The sequence below is a fragment of the Desmodus rotundus genome, chromosome 4, assembly GCF_022682495.2.
Source record: "Desmodus rotundus isolate HL8 chromosome 4, HLdesRot8A.1, whole genome shotgun sequence".
NCBI classification, from domain to species: domain Eukaryota; kingdom Metazoa; phylum Chordata; class Mammalia; order Chiroptera; family Phyllostomidae; genus Desmodus; species Desmodus rotundus.
The window spans coordinates 178,629,042-178,644,513 of record NC_071390.1 but is presented as its reverse complement, the minus strand read 5'-3'; the positions used below and the strand labels follow the sequence as shown (position 1 = coordinate 178,644,513).

The following is a 15,472-nucleotide window of genomic DNA, read 5'->3' as shown; positions in this document are numbered from 1 at the left end:
TGTCCGTAGTGCTCCCATTGTGTGTTCGACCCTGTCCCTGCCACAGGGCTCCAGCCTCCCTTGGCAGGGGGTCCCGGGTGATGGCAGTGCCTTTTGTTCTGAATGACTAGGTAGGCTCCCGGGCAGGGCGGGGGCTGCTCGCCCACCAGAAAGATCAAGGTCCTGCAGCGGTGACTACAAGCCTGGCGTGTCCGCCCATCCCCTACTCTGCAGAGGGGACGAGGGCTGGAGACCGAGCTGATAATCCCCGCCGCCTTCGTGATGAACCCTCCGTGCAACCCTAAGGCTGCTGAGCCGGGAACACGACCCGTGCTGGGAGGGTGGGCACCCCAGCGACTGTGCCCAGGACCCCTGTTCCTCTTCATCTGTCCATTTGTGTCCTTTGTCGTGTCCTTTGTACTACACCAGTAAATGAGTGCTTCCCTGCGCTCCGAGAGCTGGCTAGCGGGTGTCAGAGCCCAGGAGCGCCTTGTGGGAACCTGATTGACAGCCGTCTGTCAGGACTGGTGGCAGCACGAGACTTGCGGTCAGTGTCTGAGGTGCGGGCAGCCTTCTGGTGCTGGCCCCTTGCCCTGTGGGGCCTGGCGCTGATTCTCGGCAGCTGGTGTCCAGGGGATGCTGGGAGCACACCCGGGTGCTGTGCTGTGCGACGTGGCGTGAGGTGGTGTGTGGGGGAGACACAGTGAGTTTTTCTTTTCCGGTTAGTCTCGTGTAATGTTTGACACAACCAAGTGTCCAATAACTAGGAGGTGAATTTTAACAAAACCGAAAACTCTGCCAAAGGTGCAGTTTAGGCAACTAGTAAATTACACCACTAATAGAACATTCTCTTTTCTCAGTTAGCTCCTTAGTTTTAAAGCAATTAACAATTAAAAATGCATTTTAAAGGTATTGTTCAAATTAAAATATATCGCGTACTAGATGAAATTTGCGCTTACCCAACAAAGGTAACGCACTGCATTTTAAATTGCAGAGGGAAGTTGAAAGCCCAAGCGGCCCCCCAGGGTGCAGACCACATGGAGCAAGGTCTGTTTCTCCTCCTCACATGGGCTGCGCTGTCACTGTTGACCCTGCGGAGCGCAGGGACTGCAGGGACTGACTGAGCCGCGCCCAAACCAGCGCAGAGGCCCCCCGGTGTGAGCAGCGTCCTCCGGCACAGGGACAGCTCTGCAGTCGGAAGTTTCTGAATTGATTCCTGGGTAGAATAAATGCTTACTGAAGGGTAACGTCGTTCGAATGAGCTAATGTCAAGCTTGCATATTGTATGAGTCTCCTGTGGCTGCTGCGACAAATGATGGCAACCTGAGATCCACTTTCGTCCCACAACCTGTCTGGAGGGAGAAGTCCAAGGGAGAAGTCAGCAGGCTGCGGGCCTCCCGAGGCTTCCGAGGAGAGCCTGGTCCCTTGTGTTTACAAGCCTCTGCAGGCGCCCCCGCCCGTGGGCTCCTGGCCCCTTGCTCACGTTTCTACCTCCTTCCCTGACTTTGACCCACTCCTCCTCTCTTACGAGGTCACCTGCTCATCTCATCAGTCCCACCTGCAGAGTCCCTTTGGGCATGAAGAAGGACGTTCACCATAGTAGGGGTTAGGACTTGGGCACCTGGGGGCATCTCTCAGCCCTGTGCACCTAAGTTCCAGCAGGGCCTCCGGCTGGTGCCTTCTGCGGGAGGAGCATGTTGTCTGAGCTGCTTGTGAGCAGTGGTCACAAGCAGACCCAGTTGGTTTTATTGGCCTTAAATGCCCCCTGGACATCACGCCCTTTATTTTGCCTGCCTCCTGGTGAGTGCCCTGCCCTGGGCCCACTGCGGCCGCCACCCCGCACGCGTTCACCCACCCCGGCGCCCCCAGGAGAGCCATAACGTTTTCCTTTTCCCTCCGCCCAAACTGGCAAATCAAAGATGCAGCTCTTACCCAGTTTTGCTCTCCTCCGCAGCCCCAGGGCGACGTCAGCTGAAACGGGGCGTTCTAGCTGAGTGAGCGTGAGCAAGGCGGGAGTTTGCTTCCCCTCAAGTCTGAAACTGAACAGTGTGCCCTGCACCAAGTGAAGCGCGGCGGCCACGGGGGGCGGGAGTGGGGACTCCGAGTCCCCTGGCTTGGTTCTGAACACTGTGTGTGGGGGGGGGGGGCAGAAAAAGGGATTTTTGTCTCTCTTGATGCCCTTGGAGGGAGCGCTGGGGGCCCAGTGAGCGGGGCCTGGAGCACAGCCTGGGACACCTGTGAGTCGCCTGGGGCAGGGCAGGACCGAAGCTGCTGGCACACTTGTGGTCCTAATGAACCTGGGCCCCTCTGCTAGCCCTGCTGGCAGGGGCTGGAGGCGGAGCAGCACGCACTTCCAGGGCTGGGAGAAGGCAGGCTGTCCACCCCACCCCTCCTCCTGCCATTTGCACCCAGCTGGCTCCCAGGGGCTCACACCTCTGTGCTCCCTCCGCTTCTCTCTTGCACGCTTCTCTGGGGCTTGGACAGCCCCACAAAACCAAATTCGGAGGGGGTCAGAAAGGGAGGGGTGGTGGGGATATTCACTCCATCCCGGGTTTTGTTTCCCAGGTGGGAGAGGAGGGAGGAGATGGGTGATGGGTGATGAAGCCCCCTGGGGATGGTGGGGTGTAATGGTGGTTTTGATATCCCAGCAAACAAATACGGGCTTATCCATAACAAATAGGACAAAAAAAACCCTGGGAGTGAGTATTAACAAAATTGAAAAGACTCATAGAAACTTCAGAATAATGAGGGGAAAAGAAAGAAGAAAATAGAAACTGGCCAGTTGGAAGGAGGAAAGAACCCAACGACAATGAAGTAATTCAGTTCGGGGAAGGGAAGAAATGCCGTCGAGCACACCAGCTTTCCTTCAAATGCAGAAACCGGCTGGTGGAGGGAAAAACTGAACTCTGGGTGTGTGCCGTTCACGAGAAGCACCTGTGATGGAGGGACAAGGGAAGTAGAAGAAAGGAATAAAGAAGTATTTAAGGTCAAAAGCACGAAACAGGAGGAAGAGGGGCATCATGTAGCGAGTGACAGGGCTTACAGAGGAGTTAGTATTGTAGTCAGCCTCTCTCGCTGTGCTCGAAACACCCCGAAACTTAATGGGCTAGAACCCGAGTAACCTCCGGTCACAGTTCCATGGGCACTGGGCAGTGCTGGGGAAGCGGCTGCGTCCTGGCCCGACGAGCTCGTGAGCCCGGAGGTGGTCACACCGTGGAAGGGTTTCCACCACATGGAGTCCCGCCTGAGGAGCCACGTCTCGGCGGAAACCAGCGGAGCCCGTGGCCGGGAGAGGGGATCTGGGTGGAGAGCGCCCTGTCCCTGCCGCAGCCAGAGGCGCCCCAGGTGGTTGAAGGCCGCCCCAGTCTGGTCTGCACAGGCTGGGTTCTGGCCGGGGTGCTGGTGCAGGTTAGGTGTGACTTTGGATTCGTTCTTTCTGTTTTCACTGTCACTGATATCATTTTCACATTTTTGTATTTTTTCTTTTTAACATTTCCTGTGAAAACAGCAATACATATATATGTCACATGTAATATATACTTATATAGGGAATAGGTCATATGTGATACATAGGAAGTTTGCTACATACAACGTATGTAACTATAATAATACTTAGTTTTAGAGGAAATGCACACGTACCCATCCGCCAGGTCAGGAAGTAAAGCTATGCCGACATGCCCGGAAACTGTTGTGTCTCTTCCTAGTCCCATCCTGCCTCTCTCCCCTCGAGGTGACCCCTGTTGGTTTGGGTGCCGGTTTCTTTGCTTTGCTTTATTGTGTTATGAGCTGTGAATACGATCCTAAGTAGCCTGGTGTGTTTTCCCTGTTTGAACCCCATGTACATGGAGCCATCATTATCCCTCCGCCCGCACCCCTCCCCCTGCCCGGGCTAACGTGGTGGGGACAGGCCACGTGCTCCAGTTGCCCGTGGCGGGGCTCTCCACCTGCAGCAGGCACCGGGACAGCACGGGGGCCGGTTAAAACACACTGCTGGGCTCCCCCACAGCGGCTCGTTCACTTGGTCTGGGTTAGGGCCTGATCATTTGTATTTAAAAAAAAATTATTTTTGATTTTAGAGAGAGTGGAAGGGATGGAGAAAGAGAGGGGGAGAAACATTGACGTGAGAGAGAAACATCGACTGGCCATGTTCTGTATGCACCCCAATTGGGGACCGAACCAAGTCATGTGCCCTGACTGGGAATCAAACTAGCAACCTTTCGGTTTGCAGGATGATGCTCAGCCGACTGAGCCTCTCCGGCAGGGCTATCCACTTGCCTATGACGGGCTAGTTTGTGTTTCTAACAGTTTCCCAAGCGATGCATGGACTGCTGGCCTTGGGGCCCAGCGTGGAGGCCACCGCCCCTGGCTCACCCATGCTGCTGGGGGCGGGCCTTCAGGTCACTTGCAACTTGCAGCGGTCAGGTATGATGCCACCACTTGCTCAATGCCCAAAGTCTGTCAGTCCCACCTGCTCCTGAAAAAGCAGGGCGTGGGCACCCTGTGGAAATCTCCCCGAACGTCTCGGTGCCTGGAAATCTGTCCACACATGGCTACACATGGAGACGCGAGCTGTGCTCTCGGGTTGCAGTGAGTCGTGACCCCCGAAGACATGCTGAAGTCTCCATCCCCAGGACCTGTGAACGGGACCTTCTCTGGCCGTGGGGTCTTTGCGGAAGTGATCGAGGTAGACGAGGCCGTTCTGGAGTGGGGAGGACCCCACACCCCTGTGACTCGTGTTCTCTTGTGAGAAGAGATGGGGCAAGATGGCTCGTGACGGTGGAGGCAGAGACAAATGGGAGCGAGAGAAGACCAGGGGCTGCCAGGGCCGCCACGAGCTGGGACTGAAGACAGAACCCTCCCTGGGAGCCCTCAGAGGGACCCCGGGGCTCCTGGCCTCCAGACCTGGCGGATAACCCGCTTCTGTGGCTTGAGCCCCCAGTTTGTGGCACTTGGTTATGGCAGCCCTAGGACCCTCGTACAGAGGTGCCCCGAAAGTTGCTTTGTTTTCTCCCAAGGATGTGTCGCGTGTATTTTCTAAGCCAAATGGCGGTCCCTTCCTGCAGGCCCGTCCCAGCCTGGCGCTCGGAGCACCCTCCCAGGGCTTCCCCGCAGCCTTGGCCTTTGCGTGGTCACTCGTGAGGGGCCTCTGTGCCCCATTTGTGTCAGCTCTCCCTCAGTGGTCCTCAGAGGGGTTCGTTAAGGACTAAGAAACGTCACAAATGGAAGGTGAGGGGGACTCTGGCCTGCTAGTGAGTGTTCTGGTCGCGTGGTTAGGGTAAGCTGGTTCTGCATCATTCACACAGGCCCACAGCTGCAGGGCTGTGACCCCGAGCCCGCAACCCTGGGGACCCTGCTGCCTCACTCCCTTGAGGGCAGACCTGGCCTGGGCGAGGGGCCCGCAGTCACGGTACCTCCCAGTAACAGAGTTACTGGGAACAGCACACTGCCACCGCAGGATTATCAGCCTGCTGGTTTCCAGGGCCACCAGAACAAAGGACCGCAGACCGAGACTTGTTTTCCAGAAGGGCCAGATCAAGGGCCAAATCCTGAAGGTCTGAGACACAGCTGAGGGTCAGGCTTCCGGCGGGCAGACCCTGGGAGCAGTGGCAGGTCGGAGGCAAAGGGTGCCAGGGTCCCTGCTGCTGGCCCAAGAGGGCCTGGGCGTGGGGGCCTGGGCAGTTTGCCCATCACAGCAAGTGCGAGCCCCCAGGCCCATCCCACTGACTCTAGAGGACAGAGGACGCGGCGTCACAAGGACTAACGGGCAAGGGTGCCAGCATGCCTGTCCTGCAAACTCCTCCCCACACACCCAAGGAACGGCCAGGCTGTTTCTTCCTTGAGATCACGCAGAGCAGGTCACGCTTCGCACCCTTCCCCTGCAGCCATGGCCCGCTCAAGAGAGGGGTGTGCCCACGCCTGACACACGGGCTATGTGTGGGGGCCGCCAGCATCATGTGGGGAGACCCCAGTGTGTGCTGGCCTGGCTGTGGAAAACCAGTTGCTCAGACCCAAGTCGCAGAACTCCCTTCAGGCTGGCACACCAGGCCTGTCCCTAGGGACAGCGGGCCTCTGTGGTTGTCGCAGACCCTGCCGAGACTTGCCCTACCCGGGGCCCTTCCAGCCTCCGAAATGTGAGAAAATACACGTCTCCGTGGAAGCCCCCAGCCCGTGGTGTGTCTGCCTGTGGCCCAAATGGACTGTGACCGCATCGTGAAGGACTTGGCCCCAGGAGGCAGTGCCAGCATGCTGCGGGACGACCCTGAACGCCTGGGGAGTGTCAGCCACACCAGGTGATGAAGGGATGCCAGAGTGCCCTGGGCAGAGGGAGGACGAAGGTGTCCGAAGACCCAGAGATGTGGGCGTGGGCTATGGTGGGGCGGGTGCCTCAGAGGACACCCCACTCACCAAGCAGGGCCACTTTACCGCACTCCATGGGTTCCAGTATGCCACAGCCCACCCAGATGCGGCGGGAGAATGCACAGACCCCATCTCTCAGTGGGCGGAGGTCAAGGTCGTGTCCTGGGACATGCTCCCTGCATGGGGGACGTTGTGTGGCCATCTCGGGAAAGAGAATGGGGGTACGCTTAACAGACGCAGTAGCCTAACACTGCCCAGTCATTGGTCCCTCATGTCCCAGTCTGCTGACAGGGTCCCCAGGGGCCTCCGTCAGTGGCTCTGGGTTCTCAGGGACCCTCAGAGGGCCCCCCCGTCCCACCAGCCTGGAAGGGGAGCGCTGCCCCGCATCCTGGGGCTGAGACCGGGCGCATCTGGAGGGCCTTGAGGACATGGGCGGTGGGAGACACTTTCCTCGTCCGCGTCCAAGGAGGGTCTGACGGGCGGAGCCAGGGGTCCCGGGCTTGCTTGGAGATGGCGTTCTCCCAGTGTGCTCGCTGAGGGGGCGGCGGGGTGGGTGGCCACTGCAGGAGAGTGGGTCTCATCCTGGCAGTGCCAGGAAATGCAGCCTGAGAGGCTGGCCTCTCGGTTCTCAGGCAGTGCACCCCCAATATGGGTCCCTGCTCTGCGGCACAGAGATGGTTCCTGCCGACACTCTCGCCCCTGCAGGCTGCACCGGTGGGACCGTGGCAGTCTCCCAGGGTGGGCTGGGGACACAGAAGCTGTCACCTCAGTGCTCTGTCTCACTGAGTCCACAGCTCCTCTCCTGCCACCCTGTTTTTCTGTATGTGCCATTGGAGTCAGCTTAAGTGTTTTGCCAAGGCTCCCGTCCGGAGACCCAGGCCTAACTTCGAGTGTTTTCGACAGTCTTGCTCCTGCATTTGCTGTGTGACCGCGGGCAAGTCCTTCTGATGACCAGTGTTCCTCCTTAAAGTGGGGATACCAGTCCCTGCTCCCTGGGCCGCATGGGGGACTCCCTGGGGAGAAGTTGTCAGGGCGGGCTTCTTGGTGGTGGTGGGGGACAGGACCCTGGCAGGCCCAGGGAGGGGAGGAGATGGGTTCCCCTGTGCATGCCTGCACATCCACAGGGCCTCAGGTAAATCTTAACCTGACTGGTCTCGCCACAGCGGAACTGTGGTCCCCAGGTGTCCGACTCAGTCTCAGGACACCATTGGGCCACACAGCACGGCGCTGACAGGTAAGTGACGGGGGTAGGAGTGCAGGGGAGACAGGAGCGGAGGAGGCCAGGATGAAGAGCCCACGCATACCTGAACTCTGAAACTGGCCGAGACGCTGTCACCCGGGTGCCTACCCAGTCCCCTCAGAGCGTATCTTGTGTGGCCAGCACATTTTTACCGCCCTTGCTGCATGCTCTTGACCAATCTGTCCTTCAAGAGGACAAGGGCCGAGGTCTCGTCACTTCAGGGGCGGCACTTCCAAGCTGAGGACTGAGTAGAGTTTTGCTGGGCAAACCAAGGCCAGAAGCCTAGCCCAGGGGGTGCAGAGTGGACACCTAGAGAGCCCCGGAGGGGTGTGAGCACTGGGGTGAGGAAGGGGCATTTCCTGGCTGGAGGGATGTCTGCCAGGCTGCTGGGGGCGGTGGTGTTTAGGATTTGGCTTCCAGGTGGACAGCAGTGGCCTGAAACCTGGAACGGGCAGGATCGTTGGGAGCTGTTGAGCAAGCACCCCCTCCTGCAGGGCTCAGGTGACACCTAGCCTGGGGCATCATGCTTCCTCCCCCACGGGGCCATTGCCCAGTCTGCTGCCTGGTGGCTTGCCCACTGGCGGACTAGCCGTCCCTGCACCTGCCACTACCTGCCAGGCACTGGGATGGGGCTACTGCGCTGGCTGCCGCTGCTCACACAGCTGGCGGCATGGCAGCTGGCGGGGGCCCGGCCCGCGGGCCCCATCAGGATCTTTGTGGTGCCGCACAGCCACATGGACGTGGGCTGGCTCTACACGGTCGAGGTAGGTGCCAGCGCCGTTCCCCGTGTGCCCCTGGTGCTCCGCCTGCTGGATCCCTGTGTGGGTTTCTGTTGGGGGTCTGCACCAGCGTGGGAGGGTCTGGTTCCAGGGCTGCCTCTGGACCTCTTCCTGCCTGCGAACCTCAGTTTTCCCACCAGAGATAGGGAGATAGGGAGAGTGGCAGGCTCGGAGGTCAGCTGAAGGGTGCATTAGCCAGATCAGGCCAAGGTGGGCGCTTATCTGGAAGATGCCCTCTGGGCCCCAGTTCCCCTCTGCAGGGTGGTGCAGCTCTGGGCACTGCTTCTCCCTTTGCCCCAAGGGCTTTCCTCCCAGGTGGTGGTGGGCTCAGTTTCTGAGGTCCTTTAGCTTGTTCCTCCAAGGCCACTTTCTGGCAAGGCCTTGCAGGGGTCCATCTAAGGTCCGCCCCCTTCCCCACATTTCACCTGCGGCCTTGTCTGTGGACTGCTTTCCCCCTGGGGGCAGCTCCATGGCTGGGGGAGGGGCTCACCTGTTTTCTCACTGCCATTCTCGCTGTGCCTGGGGGACGGCAGACACGCCATGCTGTTTGTTGAATCAGCGAATGAATTGGCACAAACAGAAAAAGTGGGCAAGTCCCTGGTTTCCTTAGGTTCTTTGGCGTGGGGGGGGGATGGGGTGGGGGGCCGGTTGGTCCCATGGCCCAGGCTGCCTCAGACTCTTCTTTGGAATGAGAGAGGGAACGCGTGACAGCGAACAAAGACCCTGTGGCTGTGGATCGATGCCTCTGCAGAGGACGTTAGCGAGGGAGTAGCCAGCTTTAGAGAGAGAGAGAGAGAGAGAGAGAGAGGGAGAGAGAGAGGCGGGGAGATGACTGATGCTGAGTGTTAAGTCTGGTCCTGGGCACGTGGGAGCCCCTGGGGGTGATGGCTCACCTGCAGGTGGAGATGGCTTAAGGGGTGGGAACATGCTTGTCACCCCCGCTCTCCTCAGTACAGAACAGGAAACTGAGGGCCAGAGAGGGTAGGGCCTTGCCCAAGGTCGCTCAGGAAGAGCCCTGGAGCCTGCTGGCTGCCTGCCCAGGGCTCTGGGCCTGCCTTCTGCCCAGCCGCCTGGGCGCACTGTGCACCCAGAGACCAGGATGAAAGCAGCTGGGCTCCATCCATCCCCCAGAGCCCCCCGCCTGGCAGAGGCAGGCCAGTGACCCAGGGACAACCTGGGCGCAGCTCCTCTCAGAGGCAACTCTTGACACACTCTGCCCTGTCCTGTCAGCCCACGCAGGCCCCCAGGGTGGCGCTTGACTGTGCTGTCCCTGATGATGCCCTTGGGGAGAGCCAGCATGCCACTCCAGGACAATGCCCGTGGAGAGTGTCACGGTCCGAGTCCTCCTGTCTCTGCAGGACAGCATGTTCTCTTCAAGGGGCAGCCCCATCCTCCTCTCTGTCCTGGCCTCCCCAGTGGGGACACAGTGGGGAGGCAGAGGGACGAGCCCCTGTAGGTGTTGCTGGAGGGGCAGGGCCCAGGGACGCTTGGTCACCGTGCCCCCCATGGCGGCCCTCCCCAGGAGAACATGCGGGCCTACGTGGCCAGTGTGCATACCACCGTGGTGCAGGAGCTGACCCGCAGGAAGGACCGGCGCTTCGTCCTCGCGGAGCAGGAGTACTTCCGGCTGTGGTGGGATGGCATCGCCTCCGAGATGCAGAAGAAGCAGGTGACTGACTCCGAGGCCTCGCTGGTCCCCGTAGAGGGTAGGGTCGGGCTCTAGGTGGTGACAGCCCTGGGTTTCTGGCTGTTCGTGAGAGCACGGAGCACCCTGCCCTGCTCTCAGCTGTGCCCCTGCGAGGGGCGCCCCCTGGGTGGCCTCTAGCGCATACCCTCTTCCTTCGTTTCTGTGTCTGCACAACCCCCATGGGCCCGGGACCTGGTGACTGGCCAGGTGCCACAGTTCCTGTGGTTTACAGGTGGCAGCAGGTTGGAATCACATGTTGCAGGGAGTCAGGGAGGCCCCTCTCCCCGGAGAGGCGGCCCTGGGCCCGTCCTGCGGCTGCTACCTCCTAGTCTGCTCACAGGCAGGGACAGGGCTCTGGCACTGCAGGTCCCACATCAGCAGGTGGCAGTGACCTCCCCTCCTCAGAGGGGCTGTCCTAGAAACACACTCCCGAGCTGAGTCCCACTGCCCCCAGGCACCAGCCTGCCTTCAGCGCAGCCCCTGCCCCGGAACTGCAGGGAGGCCGAGTGACTTGCTGGAGGGATCAGCACCGAGCAGGCTGAGCAGGGTGGGGGGGTCTGAAGCTGGGGGGGCAGGAGGGGGGTCTTGGCATCGGTGGGCACGTGCCTGGCGCTGGGCTCTCCACATCACTTCACTGAGCCCTGCCTGCGGCCTGTGTGGTGGGGATAGTCACCCCACTTTACTGAGATGGCCCAGGTTCAGAGAAGGCATGGCAGGGGACTGTCCTGTGGTCAAGAGCTTATACGTCACAGGCAGGATCTGAACCAGACACGCCTGACAAAGTATGTTTCTCCAGGTGTCCAGTGAGGGGTCAGCCCTTCTTTCTGCGGACACCCCCAAACCCAGCCGTCTGTCTCCTACCCCCACCCCCACGCCTGGGAAGAGGAGGGTCCCGACAAAGACCTGAACAGGCATCTCAATGGCCCACCTGGAAGCAGGGATTTTTGTCTGCTTTCTTCCAGGCTGAGTCCCCAAAGCCTGGGCAGGGCCTGGTGGGCAGTGGGCTGTCATCCACAGCAGCACAGAGCGGGGGCTTATTCCACATTTGTTGAGGGAATGCCGCACAGACGCAGCACCTCCACAAAGAAGTGAAGAGTGCCGTACAGGGGACGTCGTGGCCCCTGCTCTTTGGTTATTGCTGTGTTCCTTTCTTCCATCTGCTCATTCGATAGTATTTAATGTTCTTTAAGGACAAAGAAAAAGAACATTAAATACTATTAAATGAACATTCTTTTTTATTTTTTATAGACTTTATTTATTTATTTTTAGAGATGGAGGAAGGAGGGAGAAAGAGGGAAACATCAATGTGTGGTTGTCTCTTGCATGCCCCCCCCTCCCCCACTGGGGACCTGGCCTACAACCCAGGCATGTGCCCTGACTGGGCTCGAACCGGTGACCCTCTGGTTCACAGGCCTGCACTCAGTCCACTGAGCCACACCAGTCAGGGCTAATGTTCTAACATTTAAAAAATATTAGAAACATGTTGGACACATGGATCAGGTGAAGGTCTTCTGAAAAAAACCAACTTTCAGCATATCATGAGAAAAATCCATACTGAAGGACATTCTACAAAATAACCTGTAATCTTCAAAATGGTCAGTCCCGCAAAGGAGAAGGAAAGGCTGAGGAGCTGTTCCAAACCACAGACGATAAAGAGAGACGGCGATGAAATGCAGCGCCCCTGCCGGACCGAGTCTCGTACGAAAAGACACTCGTGGAGCTCCTGGCAAAATGTGATTAAGGGCTGCGGGTTAGATAGCAGTGTGTTATGTTAAATTTCACGATTTTGACCATTATGCTACGATTAAAATCATTCTGTTCTGCTCTGGCTGGTGCAGCTCAGGGGACTGATTGCCGGCCTGCGAACCGAATGGTCGCCGGTTCAATTCCCAGTCAGGGCACATGCCTGGGTTGCGGGTCAGGTCCCTGGTTGGGGGCACGTGAAAGGCAACCACACATCAATGTTTCTCTCCCTTGCTTTCCTCCCTCCCTTCCCCTCTTTCTAAATGTAAATAAATAAATAATGAAATCAAATCAAATCATTTGTTCTTACAGACAGAAGTACTGAGAGGCACGCACTTGCTGACTCGAACTTTTGGATGGCTTACGAGAGAGGCTGCCTGGTACAGAAAGAGACGGGGGTGTCCAGGAAACGAGGAAAAATGTTAAGCCATGAATACTCCAGGGAGTGGATACATGAGAGTTCTTTGTACAATTCTTGCACATTTTCTCTAACTTGGAAATGCTTTCAGAAGTAAAAAATTTGAAAAAGACATATCTAGTAGCCGCCACAGGCCAAGTGCTTTTGTGGAGTGAAGGCAAGTGAGGAGTTTTAGGGAAGGCACCATGGGACGCTGTAGGCATGTCCCTGCAGGGCCTCCCAAGCTCTGGGGTTGTGACCTGCCTTTTCCTTTCCGCCCACCGTGCCCAGGTTCGTCAGCTCCTGGCCCAAGGACGCCTGGAGTTTGTCATCGGAGGCCAGGTCATGCATGATGAGGCTGTGACCCACTTTGATGACCAGATTCTGCAGCTCACAGGTTTGGTCACCATTCCCCACAACCAGGGTCCCTTTGGAGCTGCCATCTGGGCTGGGACTTGATGTGTGAATCCAGGTGCTGGGCCTCACCTTCCCCTCTGAGCCAGAGACTGACCACTGAGAACAGTAACTGCTGGTGCCGCAGTCACGCCTGTGCTGCTCCTGAGTGCAGGGGCTGCGGGTGTGGGCCAGAGCCCCGAAGGCCTGCCTGGATTGGGCTCTGCTCATCCCCAACCCTGTGGACTGGGTGAGGTACATCCCCTCATGGTGCCTCAGTGTCCTCCTCGTTAAGAGGGGATTGATGGTAATTCAAAGAGACCACGTAAATAAAATGCAGTGTTCCGAAGTAAAGACTCATGAAATGTTCACGGTCATCATTGGCGCTACCACCACCACCACTACCACCATGGCCACCACCATCACCATCATCACCATCACCACCATTACCACCATCACTACCACCACCACCACCACCACCACCACCACGTCCACCACCTCCACCACCACCATCACCACCACCTCTACCACCACCACCACCACGATCACCACCAACACCACCATCACGACCATCACCACCCCCCCCACCCCACCACCACCATAATCACCACCAACATCACCATCACGACCACCACCACCACCACCATCACCGCCGCCACCATCACCACCTCCACCACCGCAGCCACCATCACATCACCATTACCACCACCGCCGCCGCCACCACCACCACCACCACCACCACTATCACCACCTCCACCACCCCCCCCTCCACCACCACCATCACCAGCAACACCACCACCATCACCACCACCACCACCACCATCACCCCATCACCATCACCACCACCACCACCACCACCACCACCACCATCACTACCATGACCACCACCATTGCCACCATCACCGTCTTCCACCCCCTCTCCACCTTACCGTCACCATCCACGTGGCAGTGGTGGTACTTTCCTCACTGTTCATACTCAGCTGAGGAGTCTCCTCTGCCAGGAACCCTCCTTTGGGTCTCCACAGTTCCTTGCCACCTCCCTCTTTCACCCCAAAACCACAGGTGGCCTCTGTCAGCCACATGAGTCTGACTCCTCTCTGGGGCTCCAGGGCTCAGCTCAGGGTCTGGCCGAACAAGTGTGGTGGGTGTGGCCAAGATGGGGTGACCAGGAGGGAGCTGGCTGGGCTATCCCAGGGCACCCACAGCAGGAACAGCCCTGGCCTCTGGCCTAGCCCACTGTGCCCTGTGCTCTGAGCGCCCCAGGGCTAACCCTGCAGGCCAGACCTAGAACATGGCAAGTGTGGGGTGGCACCCCTCTGGGACAGGAAGGGCCCCTTCTCTGCAGTGGGCCCCACGCGGCTCTGTTTCCAGCACCACGTGGTCTCCTCCTCCCGCCTCACTCGGCCGGGCCTCTGGCTTGTGGCGGCAGTTCTGAGCCGTGAGTGAACGAATGAGTGGCGGGGAGGTCTCAGATGGGCCTTTGTATTACTCGCCTGGTGCCGGAGACCCTGCTGGCCGGGAAACAGGGCACCCAGTGCCCTAGGAGGTGAGGGCCCACCCCTGCCCCAAGCTCAGTGGCGGCGCTCTCTCTGCAGAAGGACACGGCTTTCTCTATGAAACACTCGGGACCCGGCCGTGGTTCTCCTGGCAGGTTGACCCATTTGGCGCCTCCGCCACGACGCCCACCCTGTTTGCCCTGGCGGGGTTCAACGCCCACGTCATCGGCCGGATCGACTACGACCTGAAGGAGGCCATGCAGGAGGCTCGGGTGAGGGCTGGGTGTACCTGCACCGCCCCTTCAAGCACCCCCCCCACCACTTAGTTCTCTGTGTCCCCCAAAGCCCCTGCCCTCAGGCCAGGGTCCTGTGCAGAAGCCCCCTGGCAGCAGAGTTCTGGAGGGCAGTGGTAGCCCAGAGGGAGGAGGGCAGCGTGGGTGGGCTGCGGGTGTGCAAGACAAGTAACACTTATGAGCCCCATGAAGAGCCACACTGAACACCGAGCACACTTCCTGTGTGTGCCAGCTTGTTCACCCACGGGCTACTCTGTGAGCTGGGCATGGCTTCCCTCCATTTCCATGGCCTGAAATCAGTTCACAGGCGAGTCAGGGAACGTGTGGGTCCCAGAGGTGACGCTAACAGAATCAGGATTTTATTCCTGCTTGTAACTCTGAACACTTTCTATCCATCTGAAGTACAAAACAGGCTGCCCACTTAGTGAGAGGTAATGAGTTCCCAGTGGCTGGGGGCATTCAAGCAGAGCTTGTCTCGCAGGTGTCCCCGAGAAGGAGGCGGGGTGAGTGAGCAGGCAGGCTCCTCTGGAGCTCAGGTCCACAACCTCCTGTGGCTTTGAGGGGTGAGATGGGATCTTCGGGAGGAGGCAGCCCGGGACCAAGGGGAGTGCAGTCAGAGACCCCCGTGGCTGAGGGAGGTGGAACCGGCCGCCCTGCGGGTATTCAGCCCTCACTCCTCCTGGTTTGCAGGAGCTGCAGTTCGTGTGGCGCGGGTCGCAGTCCCTGGCGGCGCAGCAGGAAATCTTCACTCACGTCCTGGACGAGTTCGGCTACTGCTCGTGAGCACTCTCCCTGCGTCAGATCAGCTACGACCCTCACTGCACCCCCAGCAGGGCCAACCCGAACCTTGGGCTGGCCAAGCCACGCTGGAGGCCGAGGCCACAGGGGAACCCTAATGCTTCTTCTGTCTTTGGTTGACACTTTGAGATTTTGTTCGCCATGACTTTTTGGTATTTATTTGGTTTTCTAAAATACTACCTTAAATCTCACTGACGTTGACTCTGAGGCCTGTGGCAGCCCCTTGTGTTTTGTGCCCAAGGCGAGTGGCTCATGTGCCCACCCAGGCCCAGCCCTCAGTCCTTCAGCCCTGTCCGGGTGGGCTCAGAGG

The 15,472-nt window shown here is 58.8% G+C and overlaps 1 protein-coding gene across 3 annotated transcripts in view; it reads left to right on the top strand.

Annotated features, from left to right (window-relative positions):
• Positions 1-6,171: 6,171 nt before the first annotated feature.
• The window catches only part of MAN2B2 (mannosidase alpha class 2B member 2), a 32,573-nt gene continuing 23,272 nt past the window's right edge, over positions 6,172-15,472 (top strand). Inside the window, exons 1-5 of one of the 3 annotated variants that reach the window (XM_053923533.1) lie at positions 6,172-6,269; positions 9,878-10,024; positions 12,474-12,579; positions 14,171-14,343; positions 15,055-15,143. In XM_053923533.1, the coding sequence (XP_053779508.1) occupies positions 9,884-10,024; positions 12,474-12,579; positions 14,171-14,343; positions 15,055-15,143 (509 nt within the window). In that variant the 5' untranslated portion in view covers positions 6,172-6,269; positions 9,878-9,883. Of the gene's footprint in view, positions 6,270-8,176; positions 8,341-9,600; positions 10,025-12,473; positions 12,580-14,170; positions 14,344-15,054; positions 15,144-15,472 lie in introns of those variants that run through there. The other 2 variants (XM_053923534.1, XR_008426775.1) reach the window with 2 other exon arrangements.